General features: G+C 43.3%; 2 protein-coding genes across 3 annotated transcripts; one reads left to right on the top strand and one right to left on the bottom strand.

Moving 5' to 3' along the window:
* The first annotated feature begins 219 nt into the window (after window positions 1-219).
* Window positions 220-5,519, top strand: ndufb2 (NADH:ubiquinone oxidoreductase subunit B2). 2 transcript variants are annotated; one of them, XM_020107719.2, is made up of 4 exons: window positions 220-609; window positions 738-882; window positions 2,636-2,711; window positions 2,866-2,954. In XM_020107719.2, the coding sequence occupies exons 1-3, from the start codon at window positions 524-526 to the stop codon at window positions 2,708-2,710; spliced, it is 306 nt and encodes a 101-aa protein (XP_019963278.2). In that variant the 5' UTR covers window positions 220-523; the 3' UTR covers window position 2,711; window positions 2,866-2,954. The 2 variants fall into 2 exon arrangements, with proteins under 2 accessions (XP_019963278.2, XP_019963279.2); XM_020107720.2 differs by lacking the exon at window positions 2,866-2,954 and adding an exon at window positions 5,301-5,519 and having other exon boundaries at window positions 397-609.
* kdm7aa (lysine (K)-specific demethylase 7Aa) lies at window positions 3,052-22,734 on the bottom strand. The gene is made up of 18 exons (XM_020107717.2): window positions 22,608-22,734; window positions 15,680-15,765; window positions 15,042-15,159; window positions 14,457-14,617; window positions 12,476-12,617; window positions 12,072-12,258; window positions 11,524-11,686; window positions 9,782-9,869; window positions 9,566-9,672; window positions 9,141-9,232; window positions 8,844-8,930; window positions 8,124-8,375; window positions 7,903-8,033; window positions 7,102-7,256; window positions 6,913-7,007; window positions 6,509-6,693; window positions 6,026-6,411; window positions 3,052-5,353 (listed from the first exon to the last, which is right to left on the bottom strand). Exons 1-18 carry the CDS (start codon window positions 22,703-22,705, stop codon window positions 5,265-5,267), a joined length of 2,622 nt encoding a protein of 873 aa, XP_019963276.2. The 5' UTR covers window positions 22,706-22,734; the 3' UTR covers window positions 3,052-5,264.
* Window positions 22,735-23,681: the final 947 nt, after the last annotated feature.

Here is a 23,681-nt window from a genome sequence, read left to right as displayed (position 1 = left end):
AATAATATATATCATCATCCATAGTATGATTAATCAAAGTTACGCAAAGCGGATCCTGAGTGAGGCTGTAAAACTGAGGCTCAAGGTTTCAGAAAATCTGGAGAAAGTAAATTTTTGTTACGGAAACACTTTGATTTCTCTCTCTATCTCTCTCTGTCTCTCTCTATCTCTCCCTGTCTCTCTATCTCTCCCTGTCTCTCTATCTCTCTCTGTCTCTCTGTCTCTCTCTGTCTCTCTGTCTCTCTCTATCTCTCTCTGTCTCTCTATCCCTCTCTATCTTTCTCTATCTCTGTCTGTCTCTGTCTGTCTGTCTGTGTTTCGCCTGGGTGCTAGGGGGCGCTGTGGTTTACCGACGCCTCCCCTTGTTGACGGAAGAACGTCGGTCTCGTCTCTCTGTCCAATCGCAAGCGTCGTTGTTGGGAGGTGGTTCGTGGAGAAGGTGACTTTTCGACGTCGTCTCGGGCAGAAACACAGAAACCAGAAGCTCCGGAGCGTCAGAGCAGCGGCGGCCGTTCAGTCCAACATGTCTTCGTTGCAAAGGACGCTGGGACTTCTGCGGATGAGCTCCCGGCTGCTCCGCCGCGGGCCTCAGAGAGCCAGCATCCGAAAGTAAGTCTCCATCCCCCGGGGCTGTGCGCTAGCTGCTGTAGCAACAACAACATGCTAACACGTCTGCTACATGACAGAAAACAACGATGTGTGTGAATGTTTACGTGAACCGTGTCTGAACTCCTCAGGGGCAGCGGGGGGCCTCACATCGAGCCGCAGTACAGACAATATCCGCAACTGACCAAGAACCAGCGCTTCCAGTCGGAGCTGCTCAGCGGAGCCATGTGGTTCTGGATCCTGTGGCACTGCTGGCACGACGCGGACGCGGTCCTGGTGAGTGAACACCACACTGAGTCTCAGGGTGTCTTTCCAAACGAACTCACGTCTCTATTCACGGTCTGAAGAACAAAGTGCAGCAGAATAACTTTCGTTCTGTCTCGTCCAGGTGAGACAGTGAGATTCAGGTGAAAGAAATGTAATGGAGAATAATCCTCAGGATGTTGTCATTAGTTCGTTTCATCTAAATTGTACGAATTGTAGTTTTCTTTACCTCAGATTTACCCTTTATATATAAATACTTTATATATATATATATATAAGTACTTTATATTTACATCGAGAGGATCTTCTAAACTGACAGACTAAACAGCTTTTGAGTTTTAATGAAAACTACCAAAGGTTGTTTTTCATGTTTAGAAGGAGAGGGTGAGGTCAAATCTATTTATATAGAACGGTGTCACAGTAAAGAGTAAAGCACTTTGAGCCCATTTACATGTATGAAATGTGCTGTATACATAAAATATATTGTTATATTATTATTTTGAAGGGCTCTAAAACACATACAATTATTATTATTTTTTTAACTGATAGAAAAAGAGATGGTTGGGATGGTAAAGCTTAGATTGTTGGATTAGTTTTTTTGTACCTGGCACAGCAGTGGTAGTATCTCTATGTTTTAGAAGGCCAAGGTCTCGTCATAAGGAAAAAGGCTAGTGTCTAGAATGTTGTTTTGTTTCTGTCGCTGACAGTCACAATAACGTGCGATATAAAGAAAGAGAGAACAAAACAGGATGATATAGATACGAAGTCTTCGTGAGTTCTTTTTCTTACTTATTTTAAACAAACAGGTCCCTCCCACCCATTTACTGCCTAGTAGAGGAAAAATAAATAAATAATAATATTACAAATAAATAAATGTAAATTAAATGAATAGAAATTTAAAAAAAATTAAAATTAGAGGGGGATCTTCAACCTGTATTTATAGCACACAGGGTCTTATCTAAAAACAAAATAAAAAACCATCAGGGTCCTAGGAGTTATGGGAGAGTGTTGAGTCTTTCAAAATAAAGAATTAAGGGGTCTCATATCGTATGGAGCTTTTTAATTGATCCTCTGGTGAAATATTTAATCTTTTCTAATTTCAGGAAAATAATCAGATCACTGAGCCAAACAGATGCTTTCAGTGGATCATTTAAAATTAATTAAAAAAAAGAATTCAATTCAATAAAAAAGAATTCAATTCAATAAAAAATAATTCAAATCAAGAAAGGTGTGTTTTAACAAAGGATTCAGAAGAGATCACTGACCCAGCTCACCTGATTTCCTCCAGAGGTGTTGGGGCCCTCACAGCAAACACTCTGTCTTCTTTAGTTTTTAATCTGGTGTCTCAATGTACGTGACGGCTCGTAAAAAAAAACCTAAAAGATCTGATATGTAGCCGGGAGAAAATCCATGGAGAGCTTTAAGAGTAATCAGTAAAATCTTAAAGTCAATTCCATAACATACAGGGAGCCAGTGTGAAGACGCTAGAACAGAAGGGATGTGCTCATGTTTTTGGTTCTGGTTAAAATCCTGGCAGCTGACTTCTAAAGTCTGGAGTCGATCATTAGAGTTTAGGGGTTGGAAGTAAAAAGGCTGTTAGAATAGTCGAGGCATGATGAAATAAAAGCAAGTAAAATCTTCCTGGGTCTTTAAAAGTTAAAATGTAGCTACAACTTGGATTGTAGATATATTTTTTAGGCAGCTACTAACTTTTGATTAATCTGTTGATTATTCCTGATGTTGACGGTTGTTCTCTCTCCTGCAGGGTCACTTCCCCTGGCCTGATGCCTCTGAATGGACCGATGAAGAGCTCGGAATCCCACCAGACGATGAAGAATAAGGTGAGCTCTTACTCTTACTCATCAAGGGCTTGTTAAGTAGAAACGAACTCACACTACGATGTAAACATAAAGAATTTATATATATATATATATCATTCTAGGTTAAAGAAAGGCGTACCTACCACTATGTGACATTGTGTTTTGTTTTTTGTAGATCAGGGGAGATTCACGGTGCTGTGCCAGTCTTCAGATTATTCTGATAGTCACTGTTGTACATAGATTAATAAAGTTCTTTAAGTTAAACTGCGTTTTAACGTCTGTGATTGTGGTAGAAACGTGTAAACATTAACTATACAACAAACTCAAATTGAAAAGCTAGATTGAAGAAAAGACAAGCGTGTTATTTCATTATTTTTTTATTTACACGCAATTTTTGAAATGCAAAAAAAAAAAAAAAATGCATTAACAGTGTCACAGTTAGCCAGTGTTTGTATATTTTAAATCATAAGCCATTTAAATCTGGAAAAAACCAACGCACATAAACACAAATGCTGAGTGAGAGAGAGAGAGAGCTGCATATAAAAGCAAAAAGAAGGGGACAGATCCTGTGCGATGAAAACTACAGCTTATAAGAAACCCTGCCTGCGGGCCAGCTCGTGTTTTTTTTAAAAATGACTTAACATGCAAAGAGTTCAAAGGTTCAAGTGTAGTGTCAGAAAACAGCGGAGGAGATCGGTTTGTTTTGGGATTCTGTGAAACACCATCAGGGCCGAGCGAACGGTCACTCGCGAGTCACGTGCACGACAAGTTCAACCTGAGCAAAGCTTTGAAAAGTCTCACGCTGTTAAACGAGTTAAAGCTACTTGGCAACAGTTCGGTGTCATTTACATGAGGAAAGTAATTCAGAGTCAACGTATCAAACACTGAGCTGAGGGGACAAAACCAAATTCACGTTAACAGAAGTCGTAATGACTGACGGCTCGTCCTCACAACTAGAAAACCACAATCGTGAAATCTTTTTTTTAAAAACAAGCAAAGCTTAGCGACCGCAGAAAGAGAAGCCGAAGTGTTGAGAACATCCTGTCTGCTTAAACGACCTGGCTGGTGGTTCATCAAAAGTTATGTCCATGGCATCAATCCCTGAGAGTGAAGAACAGCGCACCTCAAGCAAAACACACAACACATCAGCACTGGTATTACTTTTTAAAAAACTCACTCATCCTGTTGAAGTTCCTCAAAGTTTCACTTCTGAATACATCAACTACTTTGGATCGACCACAGTGGCTCAGAATACTTGTTTGTTTTTTGCTAAATGATAAGTGGCACTAGTTGGAAAAAGCTCAGGTGTCGATGTTCTAAACCAAAACTATATTCGCACATCGCCCAAAGCGTAAGAGACGAGAATCAACACAGGATCTACTCGACCAGACAGCAGGGGAGGAAGAAAAAACAGGGTTGTGATGACTAGAAAGGTGATTCAAGATTTTGTTTGTAAACTGCTACTCAACAGATGATCACATGAACTCTAAAAACATCCACATTTACAAAAAAGTATGTTAAAGATAAAAAAAAAAAAAAGTTAAGAAAAAAAAAACCTCGGAATGAGCCGAGGTTTCAGGATGAAAATAAAATAAAATCATCTCTTTCAATTAATAAATACATCATTCAGAATTCCATAAAAATAACACGTTAAAAAAACCATCACAGATAAAACGAGAAATAAATTAAGGAGGATAACATGCGAGTCGTTTTTCTGTTCGACGACTCGGAATTCCTATTCGAAACTATTTCACTAGGAGGCAGCGCTCGGAGCGACTTCCCTTCAGCAATAATTACCCAGAAAGACAAGACTCCCTTCTACTCAATAATCAGAGACTGCCTCTCGCTCACCTTTCTCCTCTACGTCATTATTGCTGGTGTGATTGAGATTAAAAAAAGTGGAGTCGGGGGGGAGAGGGCAGGAAGTGACGAGCATGAGTGGAGAAAAGTTCAAACAAATAAGCACCATTTTGAAATTTCAGTTCACCTTCTCCTCTTTTAGCACCTCGTTTTCCCGGCAGAGCAAAAAACGAAATAAAAAAAGAAACACGTTGTTTCACCTGCTGCTCCGTCGTCCTGTTCGCTGAAAGCCGTGAAGCAAGTGACGGGATCTCAGGGAGGGGAGGGGGAGGGGGGGTTCTCTGGAGAGTTTTCTAGCAAACGTGACGCGGATGGATCGTGGCATCGGAAGCAGTAGATGTGTCGCCGTCTCCCCGACGAGGCAAATGTCTTTTAGTCGTGTGGTCGACTTCGGTCTCATGCCCCCGGGAGCTTCAGTCCGACGGGTTTTTTTTTCCCTGCAGCAGAAAATTTCACAACATGCTCGTCTTCGCTCCTTTTTTCAGTTTTGTTCTTAGTGTGCTTGTAGTGACGTCGTGCACTTGCTTTTTTTTCAAATCCAATACCCTGTCTCCTAAGCATGCACAGTGCGGTGAGCCCCCTCCCCCTCGTGTTTTCTACAGCACAGAAGTGTCCAGTAACAAATACACAGAAGATTCTTTTTTGTTTTTCGTGGAGAATTCATCCCCAGCTTCTTTTTTTTCATTTTTTCGCCTGTGTTCTGTTTTTGAAGTGTTACACAAACACACGACTGTGTCTGTTGAGTTTCAGGATCTTTCCCAGTCTCTGCTTGGCTGTAGCCATTCCTTTTTTGGGCCGCTTGCCTGGAAAAGAAGAATCAGAGGAGATCGATTTTATTACCGGAGAAGAACAGAGTGAAGATGGCTGCGTCACGACCGTCTCCCAGACCTGAGATCCTGCTCGTATGTTTAAATCAACACTCGTTTAACCCTAAAACAGCAGCTTCATTAAAATGAGTTTGATGGTTAATTGATTTTGAATAAGAAACATTTTTCCTCTTTAAACCCACCACTCCCCCCTGAACGTCCCTTCTATGCAACTTTGGTGCGTGGGTTCGATCTCCTGTGAGAAGTGTGGGACTGACAGAGTCGTTATCTGAATCAGGTTCAGGGAGTTTAAAAATGATTCCAAACTATAAATCAGTTAAAAATACTAAGAAGTCATTAAAAACCAGAGTTTATCTCCAATATTCAGCAGCAAACGTTGAAATATGAAGAATTCTAAAAAGAGTTTGGGGGATTTTTTCTTCTGGTTCAGGAAGAAGGGGATTATGGGTAATATTCACGGTTCAGTTATGTTTCAGTCAGAGCTCAACACATCGATGGACTTTGTGTTTCCTCTACATAAAAACCACTGTGGCAGCAGAGGGCGCTGTCGCTCAGTCAAACATTCTTTAAGCTGAAACTTTTCCTCTTTCAGTCGATAAGTATCATGTTTTTTATATTTCAACAAGAGAGAAAAAAAAAGTTAAAAACCTTTCGTGGCCTGATTGCTGATTGGTGGAGGGTTGGGGGCGTGTCTCTTGGAAGGGTGCAGCGGAGGAGACATGGAGGGGTCACAGTACTGGAAGTCCGTCTCTGGGCTGGTGGCGTGGCTTCGACTGAGGGGGCTGGGGAGCCCCTGATTGTCCCAGGCCTCGCTGCTGCTGTTGCCCTGGCTGTCCATAGGGCTCTTGTCCCCCTGCAGGAGGCGCTGGTGCTGCACCGGCTCCCTCTGCTCCATCCGCGAGCACTGGCTCGGGCTGGACCACCAGGGCTCTTGGGTCGAGGCCACCTTCTCCGGCTTGGAGGAGCACAGCAGGCCAGCCATGGACAGCATCCCCTGAATGGCCTCTTCTGTGCTGGGTGAGGTAGGACGGTCTCTGCAGGAGGAAGACGTCACAACCACTTATTTAATGTTCAAGCTTTGACAGGTGCCCTGATGGGAACATTTTCAACATCTCTGCATGCGTTTCTCACCGTTTGAGTGGTTTGTGTTTGTGCCTGAGTTTCTGGCCTGAAGGGTCCAGCTCTATGACGTGCCCTGAGCCTTTCTGCTGCGATGAGCTCCTCTCCTCCTCTTCCTCCCCCTGGGAACTCTCTGAATCCTCGTCAGAAGAGGAGGACGACGATGACGACGACGACGATGACGATGATGCTTTACGCTGCATTGACAAAGAAAGATGATTTAGCAAACAAAATACTTTCATTAAAAGACGTAAATCTATAAAACTAGGCTCCAAACAAGCAAAACATTTGAACATGTTTGACCTGAAGCTTTATAAGTTTACTGTTCAACTGCCAGTGCTGTTAGTTAGCTCAGTATTGACTGTGGTTCTCTGTCCTCTCACAAAGTGTGATATAAAATCCTGCTCATCATTCACCTCTGTGGGAGAGTCACTGTCTGACTCCACATCTGAAACACTTGAGTCTCCTGAGACTTCTTCCCTGAGTTCAGTCTTCACCCGCTCCAGAGCCGCTGGAAAACACGACGAGGCACAATCAGTTGAAGCTCCTGACAATTATTTCACATGGTTTCTGATTAGAGATGATTTTAATAAGCGATGACTCACCGAGGAGCGAGTGTTTCTCGTCCATGCTGTGCTCCTCTTGGCCGTCCTGCGTCCGCTCCGACTTCACATCCACACAACTCTTTGGTGGACACTGGCCAACAGATGACCGCTCACCCTCCGTCTTCACCGGGCTGCTGCTCGGTCGCCTCAAATCTCTGCACAAACAAACCAACACGTTTTAATGATTAAAATAAAACACATTTCGCTGGACTCTGAACCTGAACTGTGAACCAGCAGAAAGATGAAGACACAGGATGTGGTGTCTCAACACTTTTTGACATTCATCGTATGTGATTTGTTTAATATGTGTTTAATTTAAAAACACTTTCTCAATTAAAGCACCTGGAAGTGAATGAAGTGTTAATGCAGGCGTTACTTCTTGGCTGCTAAGTGGAAGCGTAACTTTCCTGATTAATATATAATAATACATGTTGTTCATATATTATCTTTTAAAAGCTGAAGCACAAAATGTTTTCCAAATGAAATATAAAATCAGAAATCTTTCTTGTAGGACCAACACATTTTGGACCATGACAGCTTTTAGTTCCTGTGGAGGAAACAAAGCTCAATATTTCCTAAACACTATTGTTATTTACTGTAGTTAATTAAATGTGGTCTTGGATTTTTTCATTTTGCTTGAAGTTTTACACATTTCTTTTCTAAATACCCTCACGCTTATTCTTAATGCACAGATAAGACTTTCCATTTTTCTGCTATCAAAAAACTGCACATGACCACTGAGCCTTCATTGATAAGTGGAGCAAATGTTGCTGCGTTGACCAGAGAGAATTGAGCTCTCACCTGATGATTCTGCCGTTGACCAGCATCAGCCGGAGGTGGTTGTCCTCTAAAGACTCCGCAGCAGCAGCAATGGCCGATGCAGTTGACACCTTGTTGAGCTTTCCATGAACCTTGGCACAGAACGCTGGATCCTGAGGAGTTCACACCAGAGTCAGTCACAGAACACAACCCATTCAATATTTAAACCATGCTACTTTTCTGTAGCTTTTGGTTTTCCTCACCTCCTCGAGCGGTCCCACCTCCAGCCTCCTCAGCACCTCCCTGGTGTGCTGCTCTAAGATGTCCAGGTTGGAGGGCACTTTGGGCACCTGCCTCTGCTGCTCCCTCAGCCTCCTGGCAGCTCTCCTCGCCCGCCGGGCCTGGCTCAGCTTCTCCAGCGTGGACCGAGTGGCCGGGCAGGCGTTCGATCCAGATGCTAGTCCGCACCCGCTTCCCTGAGATTTCACTGGCTTGCTAACACTGACTGGTTCCTCCTGAAAAATTGATTCCAAAACACATTCATGGAGTCAAGTGTCTGCCGAGGTTGGTGCTTTAATGCCTGACAATAGGAAACATTTTTATTTTAAACCTGTACAGATACTGTACTGAACTAGTAAAATATTGTGTAAAGCCAAAGTTCATTTTAAGCAATACTTTTTGTTTGAAGGATAGAACTGAAGGTCATTCTAGTTTTGCTTGGTTTTATTAATTTGACACTGAAACTAAAGGACAATCTGTAGAAAACATTTTCCAAAGAGCTGAATATCACAACACGATAATGTGCCTGAACACTGACTCCCTTAAATTGTTAAAATATATAATTCGGGTGAATATATACTACATTATATAATAAAACGTCAAAAATTATTTGGGATTCATGTGTTAATGATTCAAAACACGCTTTGAATCTGGTAGAAAATCATCTATGGTGCTTAAATCCATTATACAAACTCTGCTCTTACCTCTAAGTAGCGGATTTCCTTGGTGAGCTCTTTAATGAGATGGTTGGGCCTGATGTTATCTGGTACCTCACTGGTGGGTTCAGTCTCCTGAAAACACACAACAGACCACGTTCAGATCGAAGTGAACAGAGAGAAGTCTGTCGTTGGTCACTGACGCACGTCCAGAAGATAAAGACCCAACAGGTGATGTCTCCTGCTGGAACTCAGCTGCTGTGTTTTCAAAGCCACCTGAACTGTGGAGGCTGAAACGCAGGAAACACAGAAATGACCTTGAAGGAAACTGAGGCTGATTCTCACCTCTCTTTTCAACCAGGTCTTCAGTGCACTGATTAAAGCCTTGACTCCCTCCACCAGGTAGGTTGGTGGTGGACAGTTGTCCTCACGGAGCTCTGAGGAAAAAAAAATGATGTAACTCAGAGATGCAACATTCAAAGACAGAACCATAAGAAAATGTTATTCCCATGATGATGACTATTATTGTATAACCACTAAAGCTATCACAATATTGGGATTTCAGTCACATGAGCAGCTTCTTTATTACCCCCACTGTTGTTTTTTGAACGTGTTTGATTTAATGTGTCTCTGCTTTTAAATGTGTAATTGATCGGTGGGGAGCGGTATTTTATCCAGAGACGATAAACTCCATCACCCACTGCTTTAAAATCTATCTCCTATCTATTTTCTGAGAGGTCTCACGTATAAAACAAACATTTGTCTCTCACCTTTTAGCATTTCCAGCAGGTTCTTGGCCACATACCAAGAGATGGCCTCAAAGTACGGAAACTTAAAGAGGTCTGGCGTTTTCAGACGACGCTCCATTTCATAACACCTAACATAACACATGAGGCGCAAAAGAGTTCAGTGAAAAAGCAACAGGCACAAGAGCTTCTGCAATCAAACATGACTCAAGGTTCATCAGTGTCATCTGAGGCGTTCACCTGAGCTGCATGCCAATGTTGAGGTTATGAAGGAAGTTCCCTCCAAAAGCCATGCAATCCTGAGAGGTGAGAACAGCATGGATCCAGCCTGCAGGGGGCGACAGAGCACAGACGTTAACACAGTGTCTACACAGACACAATAATTAAAGAGATATCAGCTGAAAATCACCATAAAACTTCATCAGGCTGAATCTGAGTCAATGTGTTATAATATAAGATATAATGTCTGAAGATGAACCCTGATGTGTACGTACAAAAACAAACTTCTTCTCCTCCCAACGTCGGACCAAGAAAGAGAGAATGCAGTCTATTAAAATAACGAGCCTCCCCTCAGATAAACATCGTTCTTTATCCAACACAGAGCGGGAGAACCGAGTGTGCAGCGGGGAGGGGTTGGTGTAAGGCTGATAGACAGGCCTGATAATGCACCGGTTGACTGACCTACTGTGCTCTCTGACCCCCACTTAATTCCCACCTCTCCACACCCTCTCTGCCAAAAACGCTCTTTTACAAAGCTGCTTCGACCTGCTGAGAAGCGATGGTTGGAAGACTGATTGAGGACGTCCAGCAGTTGACGGGCTGAACTGAGCTTTGTCTTTTTCTGGGAGAGGGGTGGGGGGAGTGAAGGAACTCCATCGGCTTAGAAAAGTCCATTGAGAGGCTGAAGGATGAACAATCGTATGACTACAGACGTGTTCGCTTCACTTCAATGAATGAAACCACATCATATTCTGTTCAGCTACTTTCAGACACAAAACGCAAATGTCCAAGTCAGTTGCTCCAGACTTTTTGCAGAATCTTTGCTGTGACTCCCTCGTAAAATGTCCAGAAAATGTCTGCAGAATTTATATGTCACGTCCTGCCTCCTGCATGCTCTACCCAGGCACCACCACTAGCCTGAATGTTCCGCACTTTCAGTGATAAGGGTCGACATCGATGTCGATGTGCTGTAAACCGAAACACGTGATTTCAACTGCTTCAGTGACATGAAACTCAAACATCTTTTTACCCTCTGAACACAATTGATGTGAGTTTGTAAAGACACGTGCAGGAGGAAGCCGTCATCTACAGCCTCCTTCCTTCTTTGAATGTATTAAACCCCAGCTCTATTTCTCTTCATTTTTCCATCGTAATTATGATCATCAAGAACTGTTTGGGTTGTCACTCTGAGAGAAATTCCCTCTCTCTGTTATTTTCCCTTGAAAATGATAGAGGTCTTTAAGGAAGCCTGTATTTTCCTGGCAGGAGTCGTGGGAAACAATAATTTTAACGTTTGAACTTATGTGAAAAGACAAACAACGGCAGACAAACATATCACCTGTGAAGAGCAAGAAAATGATGGTGACGCAAATAGCTGTTTGTCCGAGTGTGTGAAATTGATTGTGCATGGACACCACTAAGTATTATACAAGACTCTAAAGGGTATTTTTATATAAGACCTGTTTGGTTCAGTTAAACAGGCTCTGGTGTATTTGCCTTGTGCCGGTTGAATTACTTTATCATAATATATGTGAATTGAGCATGAATTGAATCCATCTGTTTGGAGCTAATTGTTCAGGGGCCGATAATATACGTAGCAGAGTTTATATTTATGCAAAATTTATTCCTTTCGCTCAGAAGCAAATGAACTGGACCACAGTGTAAAAGGTCCCCATGAGTCAGAACAAGAAGTGTACTCATTACAAAGAGTCAAATACAAACATGTCAGACACTTCATGCATGCCTAAAAGATGATTACAGACCTGTAGGGATGAGCAGGGTGGTTCCTTGGGATACGATGCACTTGTAGCACTTCTCCACTTTGTCCCCAAAGAACACTTCACTCTGATTGGGCGAGGAGCTCCATGCCTCATATAGTGCAAGGTTGGCAGGAGTGGGCTTGATCAAGTAGAAGACCTTTTCACCCTGAAGAACAGAGGAGGAGGAGGAGGAGGAGGATGACACCGATGTTGTGTGTTTGAGCGTGGCAGCTGTGACGATGCTGCTGTTCTCAACACCCACATCCCATCTGAAATTCATGTCTGCTACAGTTTCTGGACTAGACAGTGAGATCATGAGGAATGAAACAGCAGAGCTTCATGGTGTGAGAAGCTTGTGCTGTCCAATCAGCTGTGACTGCCGTCCCTAAATACCACAGTATATGCAAATACACTACAGCTCACTGAGCTTGACTAATGTGAGGGCAACTTCCCCTGTGATTTAACAACAGGCAACAAACAAAGTCTCTCTGCCCTGGAACATGTTTTTTTCAGGACAAACATTCACACTGACTTCCAAAGAGCACACTCACCCAGAGAACATGGTACCAGACGGAGGTGCCTCCAAAGTCTATGTGGAAGTCTGTGTAGCTGTCCTTGACCCCCATAAGGCAGTACTTCTGGACAAAGGGCTTGGGGAAAAAGGAGTCATCCGGCCAGTAGTTCTCCACCCAGGACATTTTCTGTGCCACGTCAGGAACTTCCACCAACTCAGACATCCTGCAGGAAGTGAAACCATAGGAAGGTTTAGAAGGTTGAGTTCAAAGTTATCAATCATGGCGGCATTGTGTTTTTTTTTTTTTTTCTCCAAGCCACGAGGTCCCATATTTAAAATGGTTGCCAACAACGTAAATAAGATTTATGTTTCTGAGCCAGATGAACAGTAGAAAAAAACACACGAGATTGAGCAGATGGAATAAAACACAGGATCACTTACTTAGAGTCAGAGAACTCCAGGCTGATGAGGTTGAGCACCTTGAGTCGATGGGACTTGGTGAAATACTTGATGAACTCGCTGAGCTTCATCTTGCTGTCCGCTTGCCGAGCCACATCTATCACATCGATGATTTTGTCGGCACCTGGACAGGAGATATCAGACAGAGAAGTTCTGTAGTTAGTGACTGAGTGGGTGTAGGGTTCACTGGGGTCAGCGACCTCCTGGCATCTCCATGTGCTTTCACAGATCAAGCCCTGAGGTAAACTGGCACTGGCCAATATGGCAGAGCGGGGGGGTGGGGAGGGGGTCGTACTGAGAGACAAAATAGACAATTTTTCCCAAGGCCACCAGTGCCTGAGGGGTGCAGTGGGTGGAGGTGAGAGGTCTGCTGCGTTTAATGCACATTTGGGCGCAGAGGGAAATATATGCAGAGATGAAACAGTGTGTACGTGGTGTGTGTACACGTTTAAGACAAAACACAGATGCTAGAGAGGAAAAGAAAAAAGACGACAGAGAGTCGTAGCACACAGTTGAGACACTATAAATCACACTCGGGTGACACATGGGGCCGGAAGTAGGAGCGGGGTGCAGTGTGTGGAGCAAGACAGCTGGTTGTTGTATTTTCCCCAACACCCCCTCCCACACACCTTTTTTTTTTTTATAACCCCTTTGCATGTTCTCTCTCTTTCTCTCCCACACACACACACACACACACACTCACATGCACTTGCAGACACCTCTGAAACCCAGCTGGCCAGCGTCTGATGACAGAGAACAGCTGGACTTGAGGCAGTCAGTCACAGTGAAGGAGGAAAGGAAAAAACACAACGCTCAAACAGCAGCCTCACAAACACAACGGCAAGAAGAAAACTTTTCATAAACGTAAAGGAATCCAAAGCTGAAAGGGCTCTGAGCTGCCTGATGTCCATAATCACTGTGATATATTACTACACCCAGTCATGTTAAGGTAATTAATTAAGGTAATTGTAGCAAATACGTCTTTGTCAATATGCATAAACTAGAGACGCTTCACTCTACGCATGACTTACTCGTTAATCATCTGTTTACGTATCAAGGTCGTACAAAAATAATTATGACAGAAACAAATTTTAATCTCTTTAAATTCAAGACTTAATAATGAATATCAACATGCTAATTCTTGACGATGCAAGACTTTTATTCATCAATTATTATCATGGTATTATAGGATTTAATATTATTATATTAGAATGGTGATTTGCAAGACTTTCTTGTCTCTATAAATTGCTCCTATTTCAGTGTGTAATGCATTTAATAGACCGTGTACATATATAAAAACCATGAGTAAATGAAACTAAAACAAACCAATGTGAGCAGTGTCTGCATCAAGCTGTATTTATGCAGCTCCCACTGAGGTTCATTAGTTCGAGCACTAGATCAAACCACTGACCACACACTGAGCAGACTACACAACAGCATTAGATCTGAGTGAGTCACAGAGGACATCAGCGTTCACTCCTCTTGTCCCATTGTCTTCCAACTGTAAGAACCGTAACCAGACACTCAGTCCCTGGTCACAACACCTGTGCCTGGGCTTAATGCTCAATAGGGCATGGGAGAGAGAGATAAAGTGAGAGAGGGAGCCTGTAATCTGAACTTAATGATAAAAACACCAGTGGGCTTGGTAATGGGCTTGTAACAGGAGCTGGGAAGTGGCAAGCTGTTTCGGTGAGGAAGCGCGGTGGTCACGGAGAGGGCAGTGAAAGCTAAGCCGTCAGTCATTTAGAGCTCATTCAGCCATCGTCTGATGCCTGATAAGTGGGTTGAAACCCCATGAACCTGGAAACCTGTTCGTATTGACACACAGATGGCGCCTGCTCAGCGATGGCCACTTAGCCATCATTAGCTTTCCAGCAGACCGATGCTGCCGTGTATGCCAATCACAGAGCCCACATCCTTCCCCAGAGGATAAACATTGAAGTGTTTTATGAAATTTCCTTACCAACATACTGCTCCACATCTTTGACTGAAAAAGTAGGGGCCGGTAGTTTGAGTCCCAGACCCTCCATCTCGGTGACCTGGATGGGGTAGTTGAAGCCGTGTCTCTCCAGGTACCTGGGTGTCACCTGCTCGCCTTTCATCTTCATCATAATCTCCTCACCACTGGAAATAGATTGTGACATGTTCAGCAAACTTTGGTATTAACATCCGTCCTGAGACATCTGACCACAAGTGGCCTGACAGACAACTAAGTTTGTCTGTTCACACCAGGTATTAAAATGCATGCAGACATTCTCTGGAGCTTTAACTAGGGGGCAGGCAGGAAAAACCTCAGAGACACGCCGCAGCAACTGACTTTTGCATTCTCACATACAACCCCTCAGGAGAATTTAAGGAAAATGTCTGGAGTGCAATTCATGCTTTAAATGTATAGAGGGAACATTGGGCAACAATGTGCAACATTTAAGTGTATATTTATATGTCACTAATATTTAAAATGTTATAGACATCAGGTGGATTCGTTGTTTTATGTGGATGACTTCAGCACAGCTGTCAAGTCTGTGCATGTGTCCAACTTCATATCTACCTGGCAAAGGTTCTGTTCTGCAGCTCCTTGATGAACACTGAGGTGCCAGCTTGAACCGGCTTCGATCCATTGTCTGCCTCTGTGTAATCGTGCCTGTGCCAGTTGTTTCGCCTTTTCACTGCAATAAAAACAAGAGACACAAGAGTTTCACAGGGTTGTTTTGGTTCTCATGTCACCGCCCTCTTCAAACAACAAAGTGGTGAATTATGCACGTCATCGCCACTTTTTGTGAGGACGTTTATTCACTGCTCGAACCCCTGTGCAGAGAGATGGAGATAGAGGGGCCTGTCCCATCAAAGTGCAGGGATTACAGCGCCATTCAATTAGCCTGTTAATGTCTGCCCTCTGGCTCTCAGAGGTTAACCCATTCCCCTCCCCCTCTAGAAAAACTCAGACTTGACTATCACTACAGAGAAAAACCTTTTCCCCTGGGACCAGTCCCAACATACAGGGAGACGGGGGTGGGAGGTGACATACTGAATGACAAGAAGGTTAGACATGTAAATGTAAGGCAGAGAATCAGAGGACAGTGTTTGATGAATGAGATGCATGTCGGGACTGGGGGGGAAGAGGGAGGGACCCACTAACCCCAAACAAAAAGCAGAGAAGTGCCACGAATGAGAGAAAGCATTACTCACTCAGGGAGGGTCCGTGTACGACATCACAGTTGGGACAGTGGTAAACATCGATATCCACGGCATGATGCTCTTCTACCTGCACACAGCTAGAGACAGAGAAAAGATACAGAGTTAGAGCAGGTTCACCCTTTCTCTTCTGGCACACACAGAGTTTTTAAAAGTTTATTAAAAACCACACTGGGACATGGATCTAATAAACCAGGGTACAAAATCAGGACTGACGTAGGCGGTCCAATGATAACAGCTACAAAGAATGTTTCTGATACTGTGAGAATTTTGAATCTCTCTCGCATTGCAACATAGGAACCATTACCAAAACATAATTCTTTCCACATTGATCATCTTTTGTCTAGATCAGCCCAAGTATACCTGCTTGCATGTTCAAGCATGATTCAGAAGTTATCCTACATGTCTAGTTCATGAGTCACTTTCGTTTAGAAAATTTAAAGCACAAATGTAAAATGAGAAGACGTCTTGAATGTGATGAAATGTATCTTGGACGATGTAAAAGTAGTGATCTATAACAAAACTCTTGTTATAATTAAATGTTTTACAACTGCAGCTGCACTGACGTTTTGTAAATGCAACAATGAGTATTTAAGCTGTAATTCAGAGCCAGTGAACAATCCCAAGTCAGAATAATGGAGTGTATTCCTGTTTTGTGTCAGCATGAGGTCAAAACTTAAACTGAACACCAACTGCTTGCACGGACAGTGAGGATTGTTGCAGTCTTGCATTTTTGCTGTGACAGTGTCACTCACACTACTACCCCCGACCGTCCTGCAACAGCCAAACCACAGGCACCAGCACACATGCATTCCTCTGTAGCATACCAGAGCCCCAATCCAGAGAAACCTGGACCGACACCAAGGGATGTTTAGAGTTGGAGAAACTGCAGCATGTTACTGAGGCTCGTGCAGCACAGATCATTTCAGTGGTTAAATAATGGAAAATGAGGCGGAGGGTAACTAAGAGTTTGTTATTTAAAACGTTTTTTTGTAGTACAACCATAGTATTTTATGATTTTATTTCACGTGTCCCCAGTTGACCTAGAAACAGTTGCACACTTTCTGACTGATTTCAGCAGACTTATCACCATAAGTTCTCAGATCTTCTCGTCTTTCCAAGTGGACAACTTCGCTGCCGTCTCTTTATGTACACGGCACCTTTTTCTATTTGTATCCTTCCAATTTTGCACCAGTCACATATTACCAACACTAAGCACCATTAACACTGCGGTGACCTCAAGGAAGCAACTGCAACATGCAATCAATTTTAAAATATCAAACGTGGTGACTGTGAAACTTAACAAGTGTTGACATGTTCAAACCATCAACAGGAGCATAGTGCCCAGCTATAAAAGATGGGTTTTTGCTGATAAAACCTCTGCTTTTAAAATGTGAAAGCTTGAGAGAGGGTTGGAGTCGACCACAGCGTGCTATCACCTTTGATCTACAAGGAATTGCAGGAAACTGCAAAGGAAATAAAGCCGAGGGCCATTAACTCATCAGGAAGTGGTGAACTCGTGTGAATGCTGGACTCCATCACCCTGGTGCACTAACAGGATATCAACAGTAGCTGCCTCTCTGTGGTTTACCACGCACACAACCTGGTGTCATTATTGGTTGCAAAGCAAAAACACTTTCCCATAGCAAACAAGCTGATATCTTTCACACATTTTCTGGGAGAAAGGGTGATAACATGCATGCAGTTGCTGCAATCACCCTACCCTACAAATACATTAGGAGTTTTTGCATCACTTGAGTGACTGATAGAATATTTGTTTTGGCATCAAGTAGGCACATTTATGTATCATCGGTATCATTTAGCCTGCAACGTCCACAGCAAACAAGGAAGTGAAAAAAGCAGCACCCCTGCTCCTGCACTTGAGCGAGAAGATGACCAACACTAACATTGCACAGGGTTTGGCCGTAGTACCGGGCCGAGCTCATGAATCAGGAATCCTGGTTCTAACATGTGGCCGTCGGCTGGGGGAAAGCATGAGTCACCGCTCTCTGCCGCCGGATGGTCAAGAAGAGCGAGAGCGGTGCGTGTTCAGCTGAGGTGACCTCGTTGTCCTCATCTCACTTGGTATTTTCTTTTATGCAGCGGCACAGTGGGAAATCAGGGCACTGTGCCACATGCGCTGGAGTCAGCTGCATGTCACCTGTAATGATTACTGCTTAACAAGGCTTGTGAAACTGTGTGGACTTGAGACTGCAAATGCACAACAGGGGTGGGGGGGGCTCAGCTGAAAAGGAAAAGTGGGCCAAGTATTTCCTGCCTTGCACATGCTTGATGGTGTATTGCATCATTGCAGAGCTGGTGATTGTGCAAACAGCTCTCAAACTGTGAACCTCACTGGCTTGAAAAACGCCTGGGATCAGATTTAAAGCCACTGAACAGACGTCAACATAATAATCAATGAGATAGTGTTATCACTGTATATTACTGTAAAGAAGGTACAGTCGACATAACCCGAAGATAAAACACTGATCCTTGCCATATTCAGACTAGAGTTATTCTGTGATGGCACCGCAGCAGATTACCAAGCATAACATCCCTTCCTGAACGGGACGTGTGTGCTCGGCTAAAGCCCCCTGCCATCAACAGCCCCTCTCCCTGCACTTCCTCTCATCAAGGGCCTCCTTCCTGTGTGACTGAGGGAGCTTATTCATTAGTCCATGCACTATGAGGGGTTCATTGTCCTCCATGATCAGTGCAGAAACACAAAGGCTGGAGGCGGGCATTGCCATTATTTTAAGCTCTAAATAACCGCTCCGCATGGGGCGCCGACACGCCTACATTAGGGAGCTGGCAGATCTCTAATGGATGGGTGGTAGAGATAGAGAGGAGATGAGGGCAGTTAAACACACCTGGCTATCTTTATCTATCTTTATCTAGCCCGGAGGAGCACCGGACTCCTCCAGCCATGCACCTAATGCACTCAGCCAAAGCTTACATAAACAGTGCTGGACCTGGACAGCCGTAAGAGCCACTGAGCCCTGTCGGATGGATAGGGATCTGTCATTTTGCCCTTACTGGTTAAATCATAGTAGCGACTTAGCATATGTGCGACCTAACATCTATGCAGTGGTTCCAGCTTGAAAGAGACCGGAGAACCTCTCTGTAGTCAGATGGTAAACAACAAAAGAGGATTACTTTGTTGTTTATGAGGCGCCGGGGAGCCCCAGGGAGTTTTAACAACTTAATTGTTTTGGGTGCAGGTTGGGTTGACTTGAGGCTCCTGGCACTGAGCGCTTTGCTTTCACACATGTCTTCAACATGGTTGTCTCCAGGCGGCCAGTGCCCCTGCAAAACCTACAAAGTCATCAGTCTTGTGACTGTCTGCTGCTGGAATAGATCAGCCAATAAACTCACAAAGACAGACTGGTCTGAGGATAAATCTGCTCACTACGCTTGTCAGGAGGCATTTTGTCAAATATCATGAATAACAAATTACTGTGAAGATAATACCACAAGTAAGTAAGTTCTTACTGGCAGAAACACTGAGCTGCACATTGTATATTTTGACAAGATGTTCATTGAGCTGAATATGATATGACAGAGTCAAATCTAGTCCCACATTAAAAGGATTGCTATAAATAGAGATTTATAAGCTAAATGAACTGTAAGACATAATGTATGGCTTTAATATCATAATTCACAATGACTGGTAATCAATACACAAGGCTCTTGACCCCTAATCAACATTGATCAAGCTAAAAGTAATGCAGTTTCCCTGCCCCCCCCGAGACAGTCGTACTAATGAATGTAAACATAGCTTTTAACAGCAGCTATGAGGCTGCTCTTTACATTGTCCAATTGACCCATCAGACATCTAAATAGACAGGCCTGAATAGTCTCCTCGTGGACAAAGAAAATGATTCTTCCCCTCATCCATCCATTTAACACAAACACTAAAAAGGCACTCTGTCGAGGGTATCCATCTCTCTTTGGTGTGCTCACACTCTGTGTGACATTGACGGATTGTGCATTGAACTTGGCTCGCTGGAGCTGCCATCAATCATTTCCTCTGTCCCATCGCGCACTGCTGGTTTATCATCACCCCCTCCACCTGCACCTAAATCAGACAATGGGACGGCCACAGCGCCTGACACCTAAACTGGGGTAAACACTGTGATCCGACTTGACCCGGTGAGGACTTCTAGCAAATCCGACATCCACGGCGTTAACATAAATAGGCATCTTGGAAACAAGGCAAACAACCAATTTAGGGAAGTAGGTCTTGTAATTAGGTGAGGCTCTAAATAGTAAATAAAAGAGTTCAAACTAGCAATTGTGACGTAAACCACAAGCTCTAGTAGAGGGCTGTAGTGGAGTCCTTTGAGGGAGGGATACCTGAGGGGCTAAAAATAAAATAGAAATGAAAAAGAAAAGCAGATACTATAAAACATTCATTTTACACACAAATATCCAACACCCCGAAACATAATTTAATTTCACATCCTCTCAGGCAAATCAAACTTGTGACCAGATATATGTATTTCCTCTTTTTTGACACGACAGGAAGCAAAAATATTGGGAAATACTGCTAACGACAACAATTTTAATGTTACCACAACTTAATTTACTAGTAACTCTCACTGGTAAGGAGTTTATAACAGTGACTGATCGGAAACTCTATAAACTACTGCAGCCCATCTGCTCCTGCATCTCAAGTCTGTATCAACAACAGGACTTATCTTCCCATACAGAGCCAGGAAATATCTCTGTATTGGTATTGCAATAAACCCATAGTGGATGGTTGATGTGTGTCAATAATGGACTCTATACAAAGTACATTTACAAGGAGCTTATCAAGACAAATATACATTTCTGGTTCCCCTGTTACCTCACTGATCACTAGACCGACGCAGAGGAACCACATTGCTCTGATTACCCCGGTCCTCCAACCATTAAAAGTCCCCGGCTGTATTGTGTACTCAGATGCTGAGAGATATAAGTGATGGAAAGCAGGACACTTTCCAGACAGCGAGACAAACGCCCCCCACACAAACAACAATCCTGCTAGCACACACACGCACACAAAACCAGGCACGAGGAGACTGAGCTCCTCTCATTTCCACTGTGTCGGCGTACCACCATCTCCAGCCAGAGAATACCCCTTTCCCTTCTGGCCCGCCTCGTGGGAAAGAGGCTGGAAATGTGGCTGTTTTTGGAGCCCTTGCTCTGCGTATGTGTGTATCTGCTTATTAGTCATCAATGGGGGGAAGCTCCGGCGTTTGTTCCTTTCCTCACTGGCACATGACACACAGCCAGCCCATCCTTTTTGGCTCTCATACACCACAAATTCTGGGCTGCCTGTTTTTTGGCAGCATGCTTACTGCAGTTACGCAATTGCTTCCGTCATTTCCACACCAGCAAAAGAAAAAACTGATTATTGTATTCATAAACAGTTGCCGTGGAGATTCGCCCACACGGGCAGACTCAGCGGATGGAAGAACGAGGAATATGAAAGTTTTCATCTATGAAAGCTTCTAGACTCTAAGGTCTTTAGGTTTATGTTCATTAGAAGTGACAGTTAATGAAGTCTGGTTTTACTGGTTACCCGAGTCTGACACACAGAAAATAGTTTGACAACAATGCAACACTTTCTCTATCCTCTCATCATCAATCTGTTACACAAGTAACCAAACAGCTTTCTGTCTTGGCTCAATACCATAGAGAGATTGAACCCTGATCACGCAATCTAAAGTACAACTTGCACTGCTCTCTAGGTCACACTATCACCCAAGAACAGTTCAGAATGACTGTGACACCAATACACAGCAGACACTGGGCGTGGACGACAATAAGCGTGACTGAAATCTCACAAAACACACGATATAACAAAACAGGATGGCACGAGACAACAGCTCAACAACAGGAAGCTTCGACAGCTGCCGCCCACAAACAACACGACTCATGAAAACAGCTGTAACACTCACAGCGACCCACTTATAACGAGTGAGGTCATAAACAAACAAAAAAAGGACAATAAGCAGTTTAAGGTTATGTGACTGTGTGGTTCTTTGAAAGAGTCCCCCTGTCCACCACTAGGGGTCTCCTGCCATGTGCCTCCTGTGTTTTAAAGGGGGGGGTTTAAATTTCTCAAGCTGTCAATCAAAAGCCAAACCATAACAAGCACCTTGTTCTCTGCTTTTCTTTTTTAACCAGAGCAAACCACTAAGATCTACAAAATAAAACAAAAGGAAAATGCTTAAAACACACACAACTTGAAATATGTTTAAATTAGATTTATTATCATTATTATTAATATCAGGATTCATCTAGAGATTGTATCCAAACAGATAATTCAGTTTTCAAACTTTGACAGTGTGAATAAGTTTCACGTTTAAACGTTGGTCGTAGCTGCCATCACCTTAAATAACCTGATTTGTGAAGCAGATCGCAGGAGAGGTTGTACACGTCGAGTGGTTCAGATTAAACTGGTTTAAATCTAAGTGAAGACATCATTTAAACTCATCTCCACCGGGATTAATAACACAATAAACAACAAGCAGGCTGAGTGTGAACCGATGACCCCGGGCTCTCGATCAGCCGGGTCTGACTGACACCGCTCGGCAGCTCCTGGTTGATCCGCGTATTAGTGGATAAAAACAGATTCCTGTGCGGTTCTGTCTGATCCATATCGATGTATGTGAGCAAACCAAGGTCAGGTTGTGTGTTTAAGAGCGACTAAGTGTTAAATACGAGGCTGTTTCAGTGAGCGGAGCCTCACTTTCCTCCCGTGAAGTCGTGTCAATGGACGGTTTAAAGCCCCCGTCGCCCACCGCTAGCGTTAGCATGCTAAGTTAGCTTCCAGGCAGCGCCGCACGGAGAACCGTCGCCTTCCTCGCACAAACATCGCGTGTTTCTCGGTTCCGCTGTGCTCCCCCGCCCCGGGACCCCACTGCGGACCTACCTGCCGTGGAACCAGTCTTTGCAGATGTCGCACTCGATCATAAACCGGCTCACATCGTAGGGCTGCCGGCAGACACAGTACAGCGGGGCCGCCGCCATCTTCCTACTGTCCCCAAACAACGCAGGAATGAAGCGGGGCGGGGACTGAGCCCAGCTTCCGGAAATACCCGAGACCGCACGAGAGCCACCGCCATTCGGAGGCAACCCCGCCTCTGACGTCACGCCTCCACTGGATTTCCATTAGAGTGAAAACACAACAATAACAAAGTTTTTTTGTTCCTACAGAGCAATGACGTCATGGTTCTATTCTCACTGTTTATCTTTTTCATGAGAAAATTAAAATTAAGTCTTTCAATGTATGAAAAAAAATAACAATTCATGATCTTTCAAACTTCAGTATAAACACACGAAGAGTTAAGAGAGCAAATTCATTTTAATTTCATGAAAACACTGACGATATAATCATCATTGCGGATAAACCAGGTAGGATAAACACAAACTTCCCTCTGCACCATAGACTGTTTACCTTCTGCACACGTCCACCACACAAACACTGAAAAGTGACACTTTATTGTAGAACAGTTTAAAGCAGTTAAGTAGTAGCAGTACTCTAAGTAATACAATAATCCTGAAGTAGCTATAGTAGTAATAATAACAATAATAAACTTTAATAAAGCGCCTTCTAAGCACAGTTACACGTTGCTTTACTGGTTAAAAAATGAAAAATAAAAAGGAAACGGTTAAAGAGCAAATAATAAGACGCAATCTAAAAGCAAAATAAACAAAGGTAAACAAGTGATTAGAAGTTAAGACTAAATATAGACTAAAGTTAAGACTAGATAAAGACAACAAAGAGCCTCTGTGTTGTACAATTTAAGAGGATATTCAAATTCCCAAGAATCTTAAATCCTACTTAATCCAAAATCATAAAAAAAAAATCTGACGATCTGACATTTGGAAAATATGTATTGATTTATTTATTTGAAGAAATAATCATTTAATGGCCTGCAATGTCTGAAATATTCACATTAACACATATTTAACTCTGCCAAGGTTTTCACCCTGATGTCAGAAG

Source organism: Paralichthys olivaceus, chromosome 23 (assembly GCF_024713975.1).
Source record: "Paralichthys olivaceus isolate ysfri-2021 chromosome 23, ASM2471397v2, whole genome shotgun sequence".
NCBI lineage: Eukaryota > Metazoa > Chordata > Actinopteri > Pleuronectiformes > Paralichthyidae > Paralichthys > Paralichthys olivaceus.
The sequence above is the reverse complement of the archived record's forward strand: the minus strand, read 5'-3'. Positions and strand labels throughout refer to the sequence as shown.